Here is a 19,186-nt window from a genome sequence, read left to right as displayed (position 1 = left end):
TTAGATTACAACACAGGCAACATCACACGAATCTCACAAAAAGAAGCACAAAATCGCTTCTTTTTAATTCTCGCTGTACACATCTAAGCTAAAACAACGCACGAATATTCGGATCTGTGACACGGTTGCGCACGCGCATGGTAACGATCCATCAGATCGCACCTCGACTAACGGAACATCCCGGGCGTCTTTTTTCATCGGAACACATTTGCGTTGAGTTGAAAATTGAGAAAACTAATCTTCTTTCCAATTCGTGTGCGTCTGTGTGCTTCAAGCTTTTTTTCTCTTCGAATAACCGGCTAAGCGTTGTCGACGACGCCACAGGCGCTACCACATTTCATTCGCACTGGCCTTCCGTCTTCAAGTTGTACGTAACTCTTCCCTTTAGTATAACAAGCATTCCATGGTGTATGGTGCTGTAGACACTTCGGAAATTAAAGATATCCAAAATGCGTGGTCGAATATTGGTACTACAGAATGATACTCATTCAGCGATAATCCATCCAGCGTCAAGTTTGTACAAAAGAACTGTGCATAGTTCACATCGACTACCGATCAAAATACGCACACACGTTCACTCTAAGATACAATGGACAACATCAACGATACGCGTGTTCATCACTCTGGACAGCTTCAACAACTTTAGAACATCACTTTCACTTGTTCCCACTAGGACCCACGCCGGGTGCACCTTTGTCTTTAGGCTGTATGCTGGTTATACCTTGATCTTCTTGCGTGGCGTTCAGGGCGATCCACACTGGTCGGTTGCATCCGAGAGACTGTGGGTCCCCCTTGTACGGAGAGCGTCTCCTCCTACTGTTTGGAGGGAGTTGTTGCGTGCGATCATATTCAACACATTTTTTCTCTTTCGCGCCAGATCAGTAACGTGGCTCTCCCGACTGTATGGTAGATGGTGCTCTCGCATGGAGTAAAAACAACAATCTGGTGGTCAGCCGTGAACTCTCTCACAGTGATGGTGAATTTAAAATTACCTATGCATTGCATACTTTCAGGCGGTTTCAAAGTATGCTGCTCTACAATGCAGTCTCACAGGCGTATTTGTTAACGCGAATAGGGTTTTCATGAAGCGTTGTAATTGTATTACACGTAAAAATTGTAAAAATACAATGGCTGCATTTAAACACAACGAACAAACCACACACAGCAACATACACTCATTGTCAACACGTGCTACTTCATGCGAAGAAAACTTTTATTTGATTTCACGACCAAAAACACAACAAATCAACATGCTTAACAGAACCAAACATTCAAACTGTTACAATGCTAGTCTACCTTATTTTAATCAAACGCTAAAATGCCACACTTCATCATGCAAGCTTATTTTCTCTATGCCACAGCAAACGTTTGTTTCTTTTACCTTCATAACACTTCTATGCTCAAATTCGTTCAATAAAACCTATCAAGCTAACTAATTCTTGGTTCTCTCTGGCAAGCTACAGTTGTTGCAATACCGGCAAGCTATGGAATGGCTTCTTATATCGAATATTGACGATCGGTTTCCTTCTTCAGAGACAACTCTTCACCGTATGTTTGGTGATGATGTTCTGATAGTAGTACGTTAACCCGGAGATGTCCGAAGGGCCCTTTACCGGCTCGAATCGTGTGGCATCCTCTACATCCAGCTTAACGCTACTGGTACTCACGTTACCGCTATCTTCACTAGTTGGTGTCACCTGGGTGCTCTGGAGTTCCTTCCCCACAATATCCACAGTACTAACCGACGCCAACAGGTTGTTGTTGCGGATATCGTTTTCAATCTGCTCCAGTTCCTCCGGGGTCAGAGAAAGAGCGAGATTTTCCCGTCGGTTGATCGAGTTCAGAGCGGAACTTGAGGCCGAACTGGTTGCTATCGGACTAGTCTGTGAACACACCGTGGGTACTGTATCGTCCGAGTCTGGATGTGAGTCAACCGAACCGTGCGAAATACCCGCGGTTGGAAAACTGTGTTCCGACTCATCGAACGATAGGTTCGCACTCGAAGTTATCACCACACCCGATAGCAGCTTGATCGACGGGAATGCTTCCGGATCAGGATCTTCGGCTGAATCGTTCTCCAACGAGCTTTGACGTTCGATCGACTCTACACCCCACCACGGCGACGCGCGACATTCCGAAGCGGTATGGTAGGATGACGACCTTGACTGTGGTGTACAGATACAATCCGACGCCGTCACAAACGATCCATCATCGGTAGACTTTATGCTCGAGCTCCAATCCTGAATACAACAGTCGAAAAAGGAAAAACATTCATATGAAACTCTCGTAGCTGGCACTACAGGCAAACCATCACTCACATCACTTTGATTTCCACTGTCGTTCCGTTTGCCGGCCACTTCCGGTGCTTCGGCACTTGTCAGTTCTTCTACCTCGTCGTCAAAACCACCCTGCACATCGCTTAGCACACTGTCCAGCGCTTCCGCCACCTGGCCCACCTCCGCCAGACGGCTCGATATTGCTTCACACGCCATTATGTTATCACTTTCGGTAATGATGTTCTCCGGACTGGCCATCCTGATGGAAAGACAATTGAACAATTACGTTAAGCTAATTTCTGTCTAAATATACACGACAAATTGCCCAGCTAGCTAACTTTAAATAGAGAGAAATGGTCGTAAAGATTGACACAAGATCCGTGATAGCGAGACGAACAACAACTGAGCAAGAACATTCAAAACATGTGCCGGTGCTCCCCGGTAAGATGTTGGGTTACATAAAGTTTGGACCATGGCAGGATACAAATGTTAAATTGGCTAAAATTGGTATAAAACACGCCTTTTAGAGATGAACATTTCCAGTGATGTTATACTATCAGATTCGCTTCGAGTTCTATTTTCATTCTGCTGTACTAACTACTTTAGTGAAGTTAACAGGCAATACGTATTCCCAAAAATCGCTAAACTCTACTAGGTAGATATTTCAACCACTATGTCTATGGGTACAAACCCACTGTCCCAGCTCATTAGCTCCCAAGCGCACTCTTCCGTGCTAGGAAAGGTGCGACGTTTTATTAATAAATCACCGTCGCCTTGCACTATACTTACGCATCGAGCCGGTCGTCCAGGAGAAATGGCTCCCTCAGACGCGTCTTGAGCAGACGTCCGAGCCGCACCATCCGACCCACCTCTAGCAACAGACGCTCGCGTGTAGCCAGATACTTGCGCAGCCGTACCCGGCGCCTGCCCTGTTCGGTAATTTCGCCGATTCGCAGTACACACTCGTGCAGTTCACGCAGCTTCACGCACTGCTCCTCGACGCTCCGGTGAAAGACGGCCGATACGCGCAGTCGCGTCATCTGTTCCTGTGCGACGGCCTGGAACGATCGCCAGGTGCGTTGCAGTGATTTGGTCATGGCGATGTTTTGCGACGTTTCGAGCTTGCACGACTGGCGCAGCGCGAGTGAGGCATTCAGCAGCTGACATCCATAGTTGTACGTGCCCTTGGCCGTCTCCTGGAGTGTTTGATGTTCATCTTTTTGGGCTTGAATTTCCCGCACACTCGCACCCACGTGAGCGTGCGATCGTAACATCACCTGATGCAGATCACTCATCCACTTTACGGCGGTACGTGCGTCCTGTTCGTATTTGAAAATGTGCGTGATCTGGTCGAGTGTTAGCTTCTGGAGTTCGACACTGTCAGCGAAAATACGTGACCGGGATCGAGTCGCATCAAGGATATCTCGCACATTACTGATATCCTCACTGTAGTCCACATCAATGTCTCGTCCGACCGCATCCTTCACCGGCATCAGTAGTACATCGCTAAGCTTTTCACCCTCTTTGATGATCTCCTTCTCCAGCATTTCTACAAGAACAGAGAAGGAAAACGTTACTGAATCTGCTCCATTGTTTTTGAACACCCATTCTCACCAAGCATTCGTTGATTTGCATTCAGTTTCTGCAGATTAGTACTAGCCAGTGCGTAGTCCTCGACTCGTTCACCCATAATCAGTGATTGAAAGACCTCACTCGTACGATCGAAGTACTCAGCCACCAGGCGGAAGAATCGCACCGACGTTATCAATACATTCCTACGTCGTTCCAACCGCTGAGCAAAACTACGACACACAAAGTCCATCCACTCACGCTGCGACTGTAGATCCCGATAAGCTGGTGTATCCTTGCGACGTGGAAAGTGGTCGATCTTGTGCAACAGCTCAGCGTAACATCCATAAGTCTGCCAACACTGTAACTCCAAGATCTCATGCTCCAGTCGGAGCTGATCGGCCGTGCTAACATCGTGACCAACGCGTAGCTGGGCATTTAACATAGATTCAGCCGTCGTAAGAATCCAGCTCGTCACGTGTGAGACACCTTCCTCCAGTGTAGCCAGCTCCTGCAACACTTCCACCGTCCGTTCCAGCTCCGTCCACGCTTGGTTGGTGGCCATCTGTTTGCGATCAAGTGTATTCAACAATCGCTCGACCTGCGCCTTCCCGTCGGCGAGGTCCTGTGGTACGGCTGACTTCGCACTATGGAGGTCGCTTAAGTGGGCCAGTAGCTTTTTGCCTACAGATCGCACACGTGTGCGCAGGTGGACAGACGGAAACGAAAAATGGAAAGCGGTATTATTTATTAAAGCCGATGGTTTTAATTCCCCACTCTCAATCTACCACAGGGGTGTATTGCTCGCATCTGATAGATCTATGCTTTATAAATCTCTGGACGGAGTGTTTCCCCTCCCAATAAAGCAAACAGTACAATTAGAAGGCACCACTTACTTTACGCCCAAGCGTGGTGCGTATATATTTATATGATTTATAATTTTATCAGCCACTTTAATGTATTGCTATGCATTCAATTAACGCTTCCACTCGCATCAAATTGCGTCCATTTACTTTAAATTGTTTCTTTTGAATGGGGTGCGATTTATTACAACCATTGTCTAAATTATTGTTAAACCCGGAAGAAAAGAAAACCAATTTTGGGGGCAGCATCTCACACTGGCCAAAAAAAGCATTGCGAGCTGCAAAGTGTTTAGTGGATAAATTTAAATTAGCTACCAAATAAATTCCGTTTTTTTTTGTTTCACGGAAGCAGGAACTCACGGAACTCGAGTTAAATACTTTTACTATTATCGTTCGAAACATTTTCCAAAACAATTTATTTTAAACACTATCTCAACTCACGATCAACCTGTCCACAAAAGACCCATTGTTCATGCTCGCATTACACTGAAACTGACGGTCCTCGCACGCAGGGTCAGATTGACCATTAGCGTACACCCCTCTGTTATGGAAATTCTTCATGCGCGAGCTCCACACGAAACTGACCCAGATCGTGGCACGGTTCGTGGCGGTTGTGTAAACTCAACTCTCCCGAGTTTGTTTTGGGAAGGCAGGTCATTTGCTAAGTGGTCGTTTTATTTGATAGGGAAAGCAGAATTTCATGTGAACCTTTTCTAGAGCTGCGAACGCTTATTGGAACGAAGCTCGGCGGATTATGGCCAGGGCCCGCACCGACCAGGTGTTGGTCGCGTACTGCCGATTAAGCAACCTAGCATTAACGATGTACTAGAGAGACCAACACTCTTCAACATCAGCATTCGAGTTATGTGTTGATGCGAGTGGCACTCCTTACGGAAGCAAAAGATGTCTACACTGTGACATGTATGGCTGGTTGCTAATGAGGGGTGCCAGCTACCACCATGTCGAAACGAGCGGAAATGATAGATCAGTCGATCGATCGCTGCTTTTGCGCACAGCTGCCAACTTCCGGTGGGTACGGCCCCCTGTCATCAGTGACGCGAGAGAAATTAAGCCTTCATCGACGCATCGCGTCGATTGTTCAATTAACCAAACATGGTCGCAGTTACGGAAGATCAGGGAAAGAGAGTCAACAATGCTTTCCCCCAAGTTTGGTAAGCAATATATGGAAGCCCTTTCGTTCCTGAGCATATCAATCTTCTCGGCCGTCTTCTGGAGAAACTTATGCATATATGCGTCGTTATTCCCTCATTCCTGCCCACCGATAAAGCTGCTTACTCATGCCAGCTCCAAACCGGTGATTCCGGTGTGATGGAAGCAGTTGAAGAAGGAAAAAACAGGATCTCCCCAGATCGCTGCACACTTACCGCCGTCCATCACAAGGGAGAGAAATTTTTGCACATCCACGTTAAGCTGCTGGCAAGATTTGAGGGCCGTCGTCGATTCGCTTGCCCGTACGGTTCGGTTGTCTAGCAGGATGAGGTACAGGTTTTCTAGGTCGCCCATGGCTTTGTCGTAGGATTTTCGAAATTCTTCGATACGCTGTCGGTGTGTGCGAGTGGGCGGTCGGAGCAGCATCCAAAGATGAAGAGCATCATATGACCCGTTGGTACGAGATGAAAGTGGAAAAGGAAACAAAAAAAAAACAACAGTTTACAATAGTTAAACCTCATGACAAGAACCATCAAATCGATCGGTCAAGTGGACGATGAAACGAACCATACAAACACACGCACACATATTCTTAAAACCATATAAATATAGCCCCTCGCGATCGTCAATAGAGTGAGAAGCTTTTTTATGATCCCTCGTTTGAAGCCGGATTGAAAATGGGAATTTTATCACCGATCGGGTGTTGGAGATTACGCTGGCCTACAGATGGCTTGGGCGGGGAAGCGAAAGGGTCGTTTGTTGGAGCGTCCGGGAGCGATGTAGAAAGTTCTACGCAAGACGAGACAGGAAGTTGGGAACATAATCTTCACAAAAAACCCCTGCTCAATTAGCATCGGAATGGATATATTAAGGGCATTCGAATCTCTTCTTTAACGTTATTGGTTCTTTAATTATTTGGTAAAAGATACAGCTAGAGTTTGCTTTAAAGACGATCATTTTATGTTAAGAAAAAGAGATTATCAAATTTTAAATATTTTACGATACCGCTCTTAATTTTGTGCTGTACGGTACGAAGTGTAAGAATATTTATTATTCTGACAATGGATTACCGAAGAAGGATCAATCATTGGTAGGTTTGTACTCAATCTACTTACCTCCCGGGACTCTATCCACTGTTCGTGGTTGTACGCAATGATGCCGCCAAGCTCCTCCGGTAGCTCACTCGTGTCGAAATACTTCACCAAACGGGACTTCGAGATTATGGTGGGCTGGGAAGAGAAAACATACAATTAGCTAACGAACAAGCTGTAATCAACAGGAACAATGCCAAATGAAACAACAATACTGCTCTCAATTAGCAAAAGAAAAAGACCAATGGAGTGAAAAAGAACTCGACATAATGAGCATGAGCAGCTAACATGATTCTGTAGATATCCCTAAAGATGATCCTATACATGAAAAAACCATCCACCATTGAACATTAATTATTAGCGATGTCAAAGCGCGATGTCAAAGCGCGAAACACACAAAACCTGTCACTAAGATAAGGATTTGAACCCACACACACAAACACTCGTTATCGTTAGACAACCCAACATACCGGCCTGTATGGAGCATATTTTACGAATGGCCGTGAATAATTGAGCTGCAAGTGGAGTTATGAGCCGACAACGTCTCCACGCAACGTTTACGATGAGCCAAGGTTCGGGCAATTTCGATCAAATTGCACACCTATTCAGTGCATCGATTAGCACACATTAAAATTATCCACTTTTCGCCTCAAACACTCCACACTGCCTTATAGCTCGAACATTGCACAAACGCCCATTGAGATGCGCTAATTTCTCTCAATCGATGAGCAATTATTTCAATTCGATCAAATGCCGCACTGCTGTTTTTGTTTGTGTGTGTGTGCATTTTTTTGTTTATTTGAATCGTGTACAAAGGTAATCGGTTACGAAATTCGCTACAGACGAACGTGCTGCATCTGCTGAGTTGGAAAACCTGGCAAAACACTTTCCGTTTCAGTTTGGCGTCGCTTTAGCATGCGATTTTGCTTTCTCCGCGCACTTGTTTGTTCTTCACTGCCCAAAACGGAAAGCTCGTTGAGACAGGTAAACAGTTCCTTGTTTATTGATTGCCCCGTTACACCAAAACCCAATCCCGAACATAAATGCAAGTGCTCAACCAATTGTGCATGCAGCGACAAGAAACCCGTAAACGATCAATATTAGCGTGCTCTTGGTTGATGTGTACAGTTTCAAGTACCACGGAGCCTGAAAGCCACGAAGGGTCGTTCAAGAGTCCCGCTGGAAACGATAGCAAACGATGTTGCTTTCCCGCAAAGCTTTTGTACGCAGAATGAGAGAAAGTACAACGGATTTTGAGCATTTTTTTTCTATTTATGTTTTGTCGCTTTTGACGTATGTGCGATTTTATGCCAGGCTGAGTGCTGGGCGAGGAAAATCGGCTCACCGGAACCAATTTTCTCGCCGCAGTAAAGACTCGGGAAGCGTTGGAATCACGTCCAGCATTGAAACAGTAATTGGTCTCATGTGGATAATAATGTGTATTGAAAGACAACAAAAATAGACAAAAGCCTATTGACAGTCGGCGAGGTAGCATACAGAAAGGTAATTTATTGCTAGGGGGTAATCTATTCATAAAGCAATGGCCAAAAATGAAAACTTAGCTAGTATTTATTTATATTGTTCCTATTACGGCTCTCGCAATTTTGTGATTTCAACAATACATCTAAAGATTCTTCGAAAATATCGTTACTTAACTAACTGTAACTTCACTGCCAGTGAACTTTTGCTCTAAGATTACAACAAAGTTTAAAGCTCGAACCATGACCTGAATAAGTCAAAACTGTATCACCCACTATATGCAAAAACATGAATACTAATGTGCAGTGCATCATTAATTTATTCACTCTGACAACCATTAAAAACATGAGACCCTTTTTTGCCATGCCTCAAATGCATGACATGCTCGAGATGGCTGAGTTCTATACTCTCATCGTTAAGCTGCAAGGTTAATTTTTTGCAGTCACTGGAGCGCGTAGCTAAACGCAAGCGCCAGGAAAAAAATACGCATAAGAAAATAAAAACATCACCACTGTGCGCTTCACGCATTAGCTACTGTATGTAAATGCTGGAAAGGAAAAGCGATCCGACAGCTTATTATGCGACACTCATGTAAGCCGTCTTAAGAGTAGAACAGCCCCTTGGCGGTGAAAAAAAAATCCCCATATGTACTTCCCCCATTGCGTAGTAACGAAGCTCAGCAATGGAAAGCTGTGACGCCTTCGACACCCTTCCAGTCTGTTAAGAAAGGGAAAAACCATCCCAATCGTCACGTACGAGACTCTGCTCACGCTTCCTCCCGCCGCTATGAACGTGGAAAGAAAAAAAAATACACCCCAGAAGGGAAAATGGAAATTATCTACCACCCCACATCGTACGTGTGTGAGCCTTTGCGTCAATGGCAGACCTAATAGAGGGCTAATTAGACTGACGTTTCTCCTTGTTTGTGGTGCCGTTGAAGTATTCCAGGGGATAATCTGTACGAGACCCTTAGGTAAAAGATAGCCCAAAACGGAAACCAAGGTGTTGAAGACGACTAGCCTAAATCGACACTTCTCAGCGAGCAAGATGATGATGATGATGGCACTGTAACGAGTTCCGTATGCAATGCCTGCAGCACAGTGTTTCTGTAGCACGGCGTTGTGCGTGCTTATCGATGTGCATTGTGCGTCCTTGGGTTTGTGTTGAAAACGTAAATGGTGCACGTGTTGATAGGACTATTCCCAGAACCTGCTGCTAGGCTGATCTGTAATTCGTCATGACCATTATAACATCCCAAATTAACCCCCAATGCAGTAGTATCCCCGGTAGCTCCCGGATTCGATAAGCTATCTCACTCGGAGCATTCGATAAGGAACCGATTGTAACAACCGCTGCAGTAATCTGCACAATCTGACACCCAATTAATTACGAGTCCGCAATTCAAGGTACCTCGGTGGCGTTGGGTGGGCATTGTTCACATTACCGCACACGCAAAAACTCCCAACGAACAATCTGGAAACTGGGTACCGGGAACATCAAATCGACCGGTTCCCTACAACGGAGGAACGGCCACCGTAATTGCGTGTTCGCTAACCTCAGGTCACCGCATCGAACGACCGATAAGAATAGATCTTGTACCGCGATGATCGTGGACGATCGATGAATTCGAAAACATGGCGCACCATGGTATCTGGCTTTCAATCGATAAACAAACAAACCAAACTCCATCGTCCCCACGGACCCTTGGCCGACAGCAGCCCTGATATTATGTCATACGACCGCACGCCCTCTGGGCAAAGTAGTCTCCGCCTAACCTCCACACCCGGACACACCCCGCTTTCGGACCACTGTCACACTGTAGCTTTTGTACAAATGCGTAGAGTTCAATGTCACACATAGCCTAGAGGTTGGGGGACTTGGCCACCTGCACGGAGATGTTCCGAGTGGAGCACACTGTAACAAGCGTGTGCACGAGTGATGATAACATTATCTTTATGATGCTTGCAAAAGATCGCACACCTTTTTGACAACTACACGTCGCAAAATGGGTTTATACTTGCCGACGCCGTGTGTTACCCTCACCTAGATCGCACTGCAACGCATGCAATCAATCACATTCGATCGGTCAAATTGTTATTCTTCAATGTCAACGAAGGCAATACCACCCCGCAATAGAAGATGCAGTGAGGTACGATGTTTTGAAGATTTTCAGATGATGATGATGATGATGATGTTGATGGCGTCCCACCTATTGTTGCTATTGTAGCTGTTGTAAAGATGATTTGCCAGCATCTAGAGATATAGATCATTTTGGGATAGAAATCCCAGCACGAGAGTCGATCTACCTACCTCACCCTTGCGATGCTGTCGGGCACAGTTTTCCACCCGGTTTTTGTCCCAGAACGCATCCGGACGGATGACGAGAAAGCTGTTCATCTGCTCACTTAACAGCTGCTGAACGTGCCGTATGTAGTGACGGGTGGAGCGCCACGAACACTTTTGCGCGTCCAGAATAATCGCCAGCCCACTGCTGACCGTTTCGGCACTAGAAAAGCAAGGCAAACAATCGGTACACTTGTGTACGTTGGAGCATGTCCACCGCTGAAGGATACCTACCTTAAGCTTGTCAGCAGATACTTGACCGTCGTCTCGAGGAACCCCTTCATCCAGGGCAGATTGTCGTAGAACGGCACCGGTATGACGACCAGCGGATGGCCATCGCGATCTCGTCCGCCCGGCATGTACGCCGTCTGCGTGTTGAGCGCGTTCAGTACGTCCGCCTCCATGGTGGCTCCACCTGAAGGATTTCGTAAAGTAACCGCTTTCACCTTATACCCGGGTATACACGCTCACAATGATTCCACTAGCGCACGCGTCCACCGTATTCCAAACACCTAACCAAACACTGTCACTTTCGAGCCCGTGCGCACAAAACAGTCGTAGCCGGAGCCTAATGTTGGACCACCATCATCATAACCCCCACTCGCACATCGTGAAACATGATCGCGTTGCGTTTCTCTTGCTGCATTCTTCGAACTACAAATTCCACTCGATTCTCCTACGCAGCACCACGTTCACGTTCGTTCTCTTCACTCCGGGAGAAGCTTTCAAATCGCAACACAGCCTAGGGTCGCCGCCATTGCAGGAGTGCCTTTGGTCGCGCGGAATCTGAAGGGCAGGCAGGCAGGCAGACAGGCAGGAGTTATGGAGAGATCCGTTATGTTGCAAATCACTGGCACGTTAAAGCTGCCAATGGTTTGTGGTCGTATGCAGATGATTTCACTATGTTGTTGTGTTGTACATGTTGTGGACGGGGTTTTTTCTGTTGTCACTGCTTTTTTATGTTTCTCCCTCACTAGTACTGTGCCGCGATACGGAACAGTTCACGCTATTGTTGTGGGCTCGCTGCACATTCTTGTTTGTCACCATGCTACAGCTATGTCAACACACTGCAAACGAAAACAAACGAGACGCGCTGTGAGTTATGCTGCTTTTTCTCTTGTTAGTTCGGTTGTGTTTGTAGCAAGATAACGTAACCCTGGCAGCCACAACCACCTGACCATTCACTTCCAGCATGCTATACATCTTAACTGATATTCAACAAAACTAGCCCCCTTCTATGTGATCGATTCGGCTTTGCCACCACAGGAGCTTACTTATGGTGTCGACTCGTTTTACAAACACTTCTCAACCTGACCGTGATCGATCGTCGATTTCCAGAGGGACCCCATCCCAACCCCATGGTGGATAGTGTTCCTACCCTTACACTCAGTGGGGATTTCTTTTTTGTCTTCGTTTCACTCGTTTCGTTCGCTTCCTGTTTTTAGGTCATGCATGCAGAAACATTCTGCTTGATTGCTGTACTCTGGCGCGAAGCGAGAGGAAGTCATATGCGGACAGTCGAATTTCCCACCGGGGGCACCGTTGCAAAACCAGAAAATTAAACCCAGCGAAAGGAAGGCAAAATACGTACACATACAAACGCGCGCGCACCGTAAATTCACCCCGTTGTCATGGTAACCGGTGTTGTGAGATGTGGAAAGGGTGCGAGCGTCAGAGGCATTTAATTATAGCTAAATGTGAAAATTCTACCCAACGATGTGGTGGATATGTGTAATTAAGACCTTATCGTTGTCTTGATCTCCCGAACGATAACTTTCTCTTTCAGTGTCCACGCTTATTATTAAACGATTGTACTTATTATCAGTTGCGGTAAATAGTCAAAATTCACAACAAAACCCCATTTCGTAGGATGCGGCCAATAACGCTGCGACAGACAGTTGATAGAAAATTGTTGTTTAATTTATTCCATCATAAAATATAGTCCAACACAGCGAAACCCGTTACAGCGGATGTTTCCGTGACGCGGTTTCCTTCTATCCTCGGTTAACTTCCCGTGGATGTAACCGCTTTTTTGCGTATGGCGAATTCCGCTATGCTTTGCAAAAACACGATCACTTCCAACGTATAACGCGAAGGAAGAACCGTTCGCCGGACGTTAATTCTTAGCTCTCAGCCCAACCCTACATCGACATCGACTTCCGCGGCAAGTGCAATCACATCATGGAACTTATTACCCGCCTTCCCGCGGTTCAAAAGAGACTGGACGCAAGTGCAGGCGGTGCCTGAGGCCCATGCCCATCTGCAACCCTGTCCTATGTCTACAATATCAAGAATTGCATTGTACACTTCTCGCAGATAGAGCCGGTCGGTGAAAGAAACAGGGAGAAATTCATTATTCCTCTTTCACCGAAGGGAAAAGTGTGTCAGCACTCTGTGTGCGCGGACTTCCTGGACATTGCCGGTGTGCAGAGATACTGGAAACCATTGAAAACTTGTCGAGAATTCATAAATCAATCGAATTTTCATGGCAAGATAACGAAGGTACAACATTATCCCTAAAAGTCCCTTGCTCCCTTGCACGAATCCTTTCCCTTCGACGTAGGGAACCCTACTGTGTCCCGATTTTGGAAACACAAATCAAAATTGAGTCCTGCGTGCCCTCAATCTGCCACTTATGGTACGGGAACGATGTACCTTGTCCTGCGCCTTCTGTGCAAATGTATTAATTTATCATACATTAAAAGAATTCATGCGCAGTGGAGTAAAAGGTGTCCTTCCCGGCACACCCCAAGTTGCATGATGACTAGCCCCTTTTTTGGGGAGCGTAAAAGAAATCTTGAAAGTTCATCTCCTCGACCTCGTTCAACGATGCATTCGAAGGGTGCCATCCCCTACCGATGGAATGCTCAGTGACACCGTCATCATCAGCCTCAATAAAACATTCCAATAACGACGATACTCTTCACATTCCGTCGACGGGCCTATTCGCAATTGCACGATTTCTCATATATTTTCAACGGGGTGTCGAGGGGTAAAAATATTCCCCAACAAACAAATCAACCGTTACGAGCCACGCATGCAAATTGTGAATCATACCAACAATAAACATGATAATTCCCAAAAATCCCCAAAAGGGCATGTTCGAGAGGTCTTGTTGTCGAGGACGTAAAGATGATGTGCCTCTTTTTTTCTTTTTTAGCAACAAGGTACCATACCGTTACATACAAGATGCCATCCAAGTCTACAAGATGTCAGATTTCATCCAAACGCTGATGCCTACCTTCCTACGTTGCATTTTATGCAAATGAGCGAACTTGCATTAGAGGTCTCGGACAGCAGCACACACGCATCTTGGAGAAATGGGTGTTTGCTTTCGAAATTGACACCACCCTAGGAAATGGGCAGACAGGCTCTTCGCACCCTTAAGTAATGCTTACACAGCAATCCATTGGTTTTAACGATATACCCGAACCATTCAGGTGCATTTCAGTGTCAGATTACGTGACAACGTGTCCGCTGCAAAGAGATTGTAGCAAAGCCAAGCGTAAAGTGGATACGCCTCGGCGGAAACCGATCGGAACCTGTTGACCGTCGAAAAACATTTCCATTCTAAATGTATCACCTTGATCGATACCTCCGATATACACAATGCACTTATTGATGCTGTCATCGTGTTTAGGATATGTCTAAGCGAACCATAGCACAACAACTTTGCTATCCACAGACGTAGGGCTGCTTTTACAGTGTCCCATTTCCCAAGAACGAAAGAATAGCCAGTTATCTATCTACAAACGAACCCCTGCAAACGTCATTAAAATAAACGAAACCATTTTGGGTGGTGTTTTGCGTTCAACAGTGTTATCAAATTGTTTGGATGTTCTTTTTTTATTCGACTGCTTGCAACGACACCGTTCACACCCGAATGCTAAGTGTCGGGGGGTTCAGTGGGGTTGTTTTATCTCTGTTTTACACCACATTTAGACAAACGATAGACACAAGAATTTAAAGACGCTTCAGTGTCGTTTAAAATTCCGCTTTTTACTTCACCAGAAAAGGCTTATGTTTGGGGGCTTTGTGGGGGCTATGTGCTTTGTGTAGGTTAATTGGGCAGCCAATGGCTAGATATGGTTAAGCTAGAAAGATGTTATGTACGCTAAACGCTAGAAGAGCTATCGAAATATATCTATCATTACATCCAATCAGCTCGTCCTTAACGTGGATTTATGAAACGAGGTTATAATCCTCTTAAAATTCATCATCAACCGCCAAATCAGATTCCAGGGCGGAAACCCATCGCTGACTAGATAACGAAAATGTATCCATCCAATATCAAATGAAGCCATCTAATGCAGCGTCCTTCCAACGTCCAGCAATCTGTATCACTGAACGATCACCCCTCAAGCTATCCTCCTGATAATATATTCCACCCATCGTGCTCATCATCCCAAAAGGAAGTGTCCAGCTGTGGTCAGCGTAATGTGATGAAGAGAACTAGACCACATTTCATTACGCTTCCTCCTATTTTTTGCGCTGCGTAACTGTTCTGCTCTCTTTTGATTCCTGGTTTTGGCCAAACGTCAAATGAGTGTGGACCGGAGCGTGTTCCACATTAAAGAACGGATGGTCGTGGTCAGAAACAGGTTAAACAACCTGATGGCTGGTTATGCGGCATGTTATCTCAATGCTCGGCGGTGACGCTGCTGTTGATGACGCTCCACTTTGATCGTAACTGTAAAAACCTGTACAACTTCTTGACAACGATAGCACGTCGGGTGCACACAAAGCCTGACCAACGCCGTCGAAGCAAGAAGAACAATGCAAACCAAAAGGGCACGTCCAGCACGTTGTTGTGGAAGGAACAGTAATTAATTCTTCATCGTATTTCGGTGTAAGTGTGGCAATACACGCGATCGTGTGAGAGATAGCGGCGGTAAAGGAACTGGAGATTTCTTCAAAAGGTTCCTCAGACATCCTCACAGAGAACCTGCACGAGGACGGAACTGTGATCTCCTCTAGCCAAATACTCATTGATACAGCCAACGACGACGCCAAGAGAATAAATCGTCAATTAATTTTTGTATTTGCGGTTACGATCGTTTGAAAGCCTTCTCAAAGCTCCGATAGAACCACCACAATTTGGCAATCGTTGAGAGATGACAGGCTGCAGGAAATGGGGTTTGTGCGGTTATGCTAAAATTCGATCCACAACGGCGGTCCCGCTGATCGATGGGAAAATCGTGTCTGCACAGTCTACACGCCATCTCGACCAAGCTAATTTTATGCTAAACATAATCATTTCCCTTCAGACCTTTTTTTGTTGTTGTTTCACTACAGTAGCTATGGGAAGATTGCACCGCTCATGATATCTCCATACCTTTTAATCCCCATCGGGATTAGCAGAACCCACTTGTTCTCGGCGATGGCACGCCATTTCTCTCGAACGCATTAATTGTAGAAAGTTTGCGTTCGGTTCCTGCATCTTCAACGTTGACCTCAAACACCACCCAGCCTGGAGAACTCTAACGAGATCGAATTTGCATTCCTGCTTCACGGTACAAACGGCACGCGAAGAACCGTTGGGTGGTGTGGTGACAACCTAACGGTCAATGATCGCGCGCGTTCCGCCACGATAAGACGCTCTCTTTCCTCCGCAACCGGTTTATCAAATTAGCCACGCCTGTCACTGCAGACACCCCCTGCCTGCCAGTTCGCTATCCTGCGTTCGGTCGGTCTATACGATCTCGCGCCACAGATCAGCGATCTTATTTTACGATCGGCGTCGGGAATGCAAAGCCATTAAAAATAAAAAACGAACTTGAACGGCGAAGACTAAGATGCAAGCATAGAAGAAGGGATAAAACTGCAACTTAAATTCTGAAATGGAGCAATCTAAGGCGCACCCGGGCTTGGCGGATCAAGTCACACTGCACAACCACATTTACACAGACACACACGTTAACACACCAGATCACCAGCGTTTGACACGCATCGATCACTTACAGTATGCCACAAGCTGCGGGGCACTCCCTAAAGTGCACAGGAATTTCTTGGATCAAAGTTGAGCTCACGTACCGAGTTTAAGGTTATAAACCGCATCGCGATCGTACAATCTCGAGTCCGCAACTACGCTCAATTTGGCTGCGCAAACACCGTACACCTTTTCCACGCCACACTCGCGAAACTAAGCGGCGCGATCGTGTTAGGAAACTACGATCATCACGGGACACCGCGTCACGCGACCGTCGGAGATCGCGGTTGCCGAGCTTTTGTTTTGAGTGGAGCAATGCGTGCAACTCGCAAGCCAGCGCCACTCGATCTCCAGGTGAAAGAACCTCGACTGCAACGGCTAGTTGTCTCTTGCGCACTGTTGGAACGATCGCGCCCTGTCGTGAGAGTCTTTGGAGTTCTGATGTGTGAGTGCCTGGTTTGGTTTTAACCTAAGCCCAATACCGCTGAAACCTGTTTAACTACTTTCCTGCCTTTCGAATTTTGTTTCTACGCATGGGTAAAGCAGAGAGGAAAACATTGAGCCAGAGAGTACGACCTTGCGGACAGCAAGGATGTCCGGCAGATGACACGTGAACCGGAGTCCGCGTCACGCCGCACCTGCTCAAGGACGTTAACGGTTTTCCGTTGTTGCAACAACTGGCGCAAACAAAAAAAAACCAAGCTGCAACATAGTACAAGGGTACACACAGAACACCTTTCATTTAGGAGGTTTAATCACATAACAACATTTATTCGACAGCCAACGTACGTCGCTTTAGTTCCAGCCGAAGAAGTTTTGGAAGCGGGTAATGATCTGATCAACGTCGACGCCGAAGGCGCGCAGCTGAGCGGAGAAACGGGTGACATCTGGGTTCGTGAGGAGAGCGGTGAAGCCAGAACGACGGGCCTGGGTCATGCGGTACAGCTCACCGAACTCGCTGGCCGGGTTGGCGATGAAAGTGCGGGCCAGAGCCTCGGCGCCCTCCAGGTTGGTGACGGCGCGGATCTCGTCCATCATCGCGTTCCAGGAGCGGGAGGCCGGCGACTTGGCGTTGGCCGAGCGGGTGATCGGGGTCAGACCGAGCATGGCGGCAATGCCGTTCAGGTAGTCGCGGATGCTAACGCCACGGACTTCCGTCCAGGCGCTGATCTCCTGCAGCTCCGGGGTGCTGATCAGCACACGCCAGGCAGCATCGGTCTCACCCGACTGCAGGAAGCTCCAGATCTCGCCGACCTGGGCGTCGGTCTGCACGTAGCGTTGGTAGATCGTGCGCACCTCATCCATGTTCAGGAAGGGGAGCAGCTGATCAACCTCAGCGCGCAGGTTCTGCCCGAAGGCAGCACCGAACAGGGCCAACAGGATGAAGAATTTCTGAGGAAGGATTCCCACTTGTTAGATCTAGCGCACATATATTGCATTGCTTCCTGTTGCTTACCATTTTGTTAGACGAGACTGGAGGACTACTCTGAATGCAAACGCAAATGAAAGGTGGCGATGGAATAGCCGAATCTCCTATTTATACCAGACTCGATCGTGCCCGACCTAAGTGACGCTTGACGATAAGACCTTTTCCGGAGAACGCTACCGTATTGCAATATTGTCGATAACATCATGTTACGATAACCGACGACAAGTGGGCTCGTTATGGCTATTGAATAATAAGAAAAGGGAAGGCGAAAGAAATAAAACAGAATATCAATCGAATAGCGAACAAGATAAATCAATTCGCACTGTTTGGCTAATAACATCACGATGGCTTCGGTTTGACCGTACTAAATTGGTTGTTTGCTGTTGTTCAGCAATCCCACTGTCTTGCACGCATGCACTCAGTTTCGCGATTCGTCTTAATTACGTATTCATTCACATCTAAGCAACGCGCACGCACTTTACACGCACTGTTGCCAACAGGGTAGCGTGGCCGAGCGGTCTAAGGCGCTGGTTTAAGGCACCAGTCACTTCGGTGGCGTGGGTTCGAATCCCACCGCTGCCAGCTTTATATATTTTCCATTCTACTAACAACGACTCCAATATATAATGTTCACGGATGTATTAACTCAGAAATTCGTTATAATAAAATGTACAAAATAATCTGTGCTGGAGCTTTATAAACCAAAAACATTACTACTCGATTTGTAAACGGTGCTAAATTTTCCTAGAAATTTGAGTCTGTGGTCCATTGATGGGGTTGTAAATTTGAAATTAAGTGATGAAGTTGTAACATTGACTTAATGTTATCATTATTTGTAGTATTCAATACTCATTCGGTTGCGTTAAAATTATATGAGAGTAATTACAGAGTAAATACAAACCCACTCTTCGTTAACCTTGGACTTTACAAAACGGGGACTTTACGTCCGAGTTAACTTTGGACTTTACAAGAAACTGATTGCATGTAAGGAAGGGGTGCACTGATATGACGTAGATGCGATCTGCTTAATCCAATAA

The 19,186-nt window shown here is 46.3% G+C and overlaps 2 protein-coding genes and 1 non-coding gene across 3 annotated transcripts; 1 reads left to right on the top strand and 2 right to left on the bottom strand.

Annotated features, from left to right (window-relative positions):
* Window positions 1–1,235: 1,235 nt before the first annotated feature.
* On the bottom strand, window positions 1,236–11,195 carry LOC128305011 (SEC14 domain and spectrin repeat-containing protein 1-B). Its single transcript, XM_053042283.1, has 8 exons — window positions 11,026–11,195; window positions 10,759–10,954; window positions 6,994–7,107; window positions 6,094–6,268; window positions 3,891–4,529; window positions 3,066–3,825; window positions 2,319–2,535; window positions 1,236–2,240 (listed from the first exon to the last, which is right to left on the bottom strand). Exons 1-8 carry the CDS (start codon window positions 11,193–11,195, stop codon window positions 1,530–1,532), a joined length of 2,982 nt encoding a protein of 993 aa, XP_052898243.1. The 3' UTR covers window positions 1,236–1,529.
* Window positions 11,196–17,515: 6,320 nt separating this feature from the next.
* On the bottom strand, window positions 17,516–18,294 carry LOC128305024 (protein G12-like). Its single transcript, XM_053042300.1, has 2 exons — window positions 18,177–18,294; window positions 17,516–18,112 (listed from the first exon to the last, which is right to left on the bottom strand). The coding sequence occupies exons 1-2, from the start codon at window positions 18,177–18,179 to the stop codon at window positions 17,516–17,518; spliced, it is 600 nt and encodes a 199-aa protein (XP_052898260.1). The 5' UTR covers window positions 18,180–18,294.
* A 355-nt stretch (window positions 18,295–18,649) lies between these two features.
* On the top strand, window positions 18,650–18,731 carry Trnal-aag (transfer RNA leucine (anticodon AAG)). The gene has a single exon. It is a non-coding gene; the product is annotated as a tRNA-Leu (tRNA).
* Window positions 18,732–19,186: the final 455 nt, after the last annotated feature.

The sequence above is a fragment of the Anopheles moucheti genome, chromosome 3, assembly GCF_943734755.1.
Source record: "Anopheles moucheti chromosome 3, idAnoMoucSN_F20_07, whole genome shotgun sequence".
Taxonomy (NCBI): domain Eukaryota; kingdom Metazoa; phylum Arthropoda; class Insecta; order Diptera; family Culicidae; genus Anopheles; species Anopheles moucheti.
The sequence above is the reverse complement of the archived record's forward strand: the minus strand, read 5'-3'. Positions and strand labels throughout refer to the sequence as shown.

Bases quoted from the DNA above. Each gene is read 5' to 3' on its own strand.
- LOC128305011 (XM_053042283.1), bottom strand. From the start codon at position 11,195: ATGGAGGCGGACGTACTGAACGCGCTCAACACGCAGACGGCGTACATG. The intron at 6,269-6,993 runs GTAAGTAGATTG...ACACACCGACAG, and splicing joins AGTGGATAGAGTCCCGGGAG to CGTATCGAAGAATTTCGAAA. The intron at 4,530-6,093 runs GTAAGTGTGCAG...TGCGATCTGTAG, and splicing joins CTCCCTTGTGATGGACGGCG to GCAAAAAGCTACTGGCCCAC.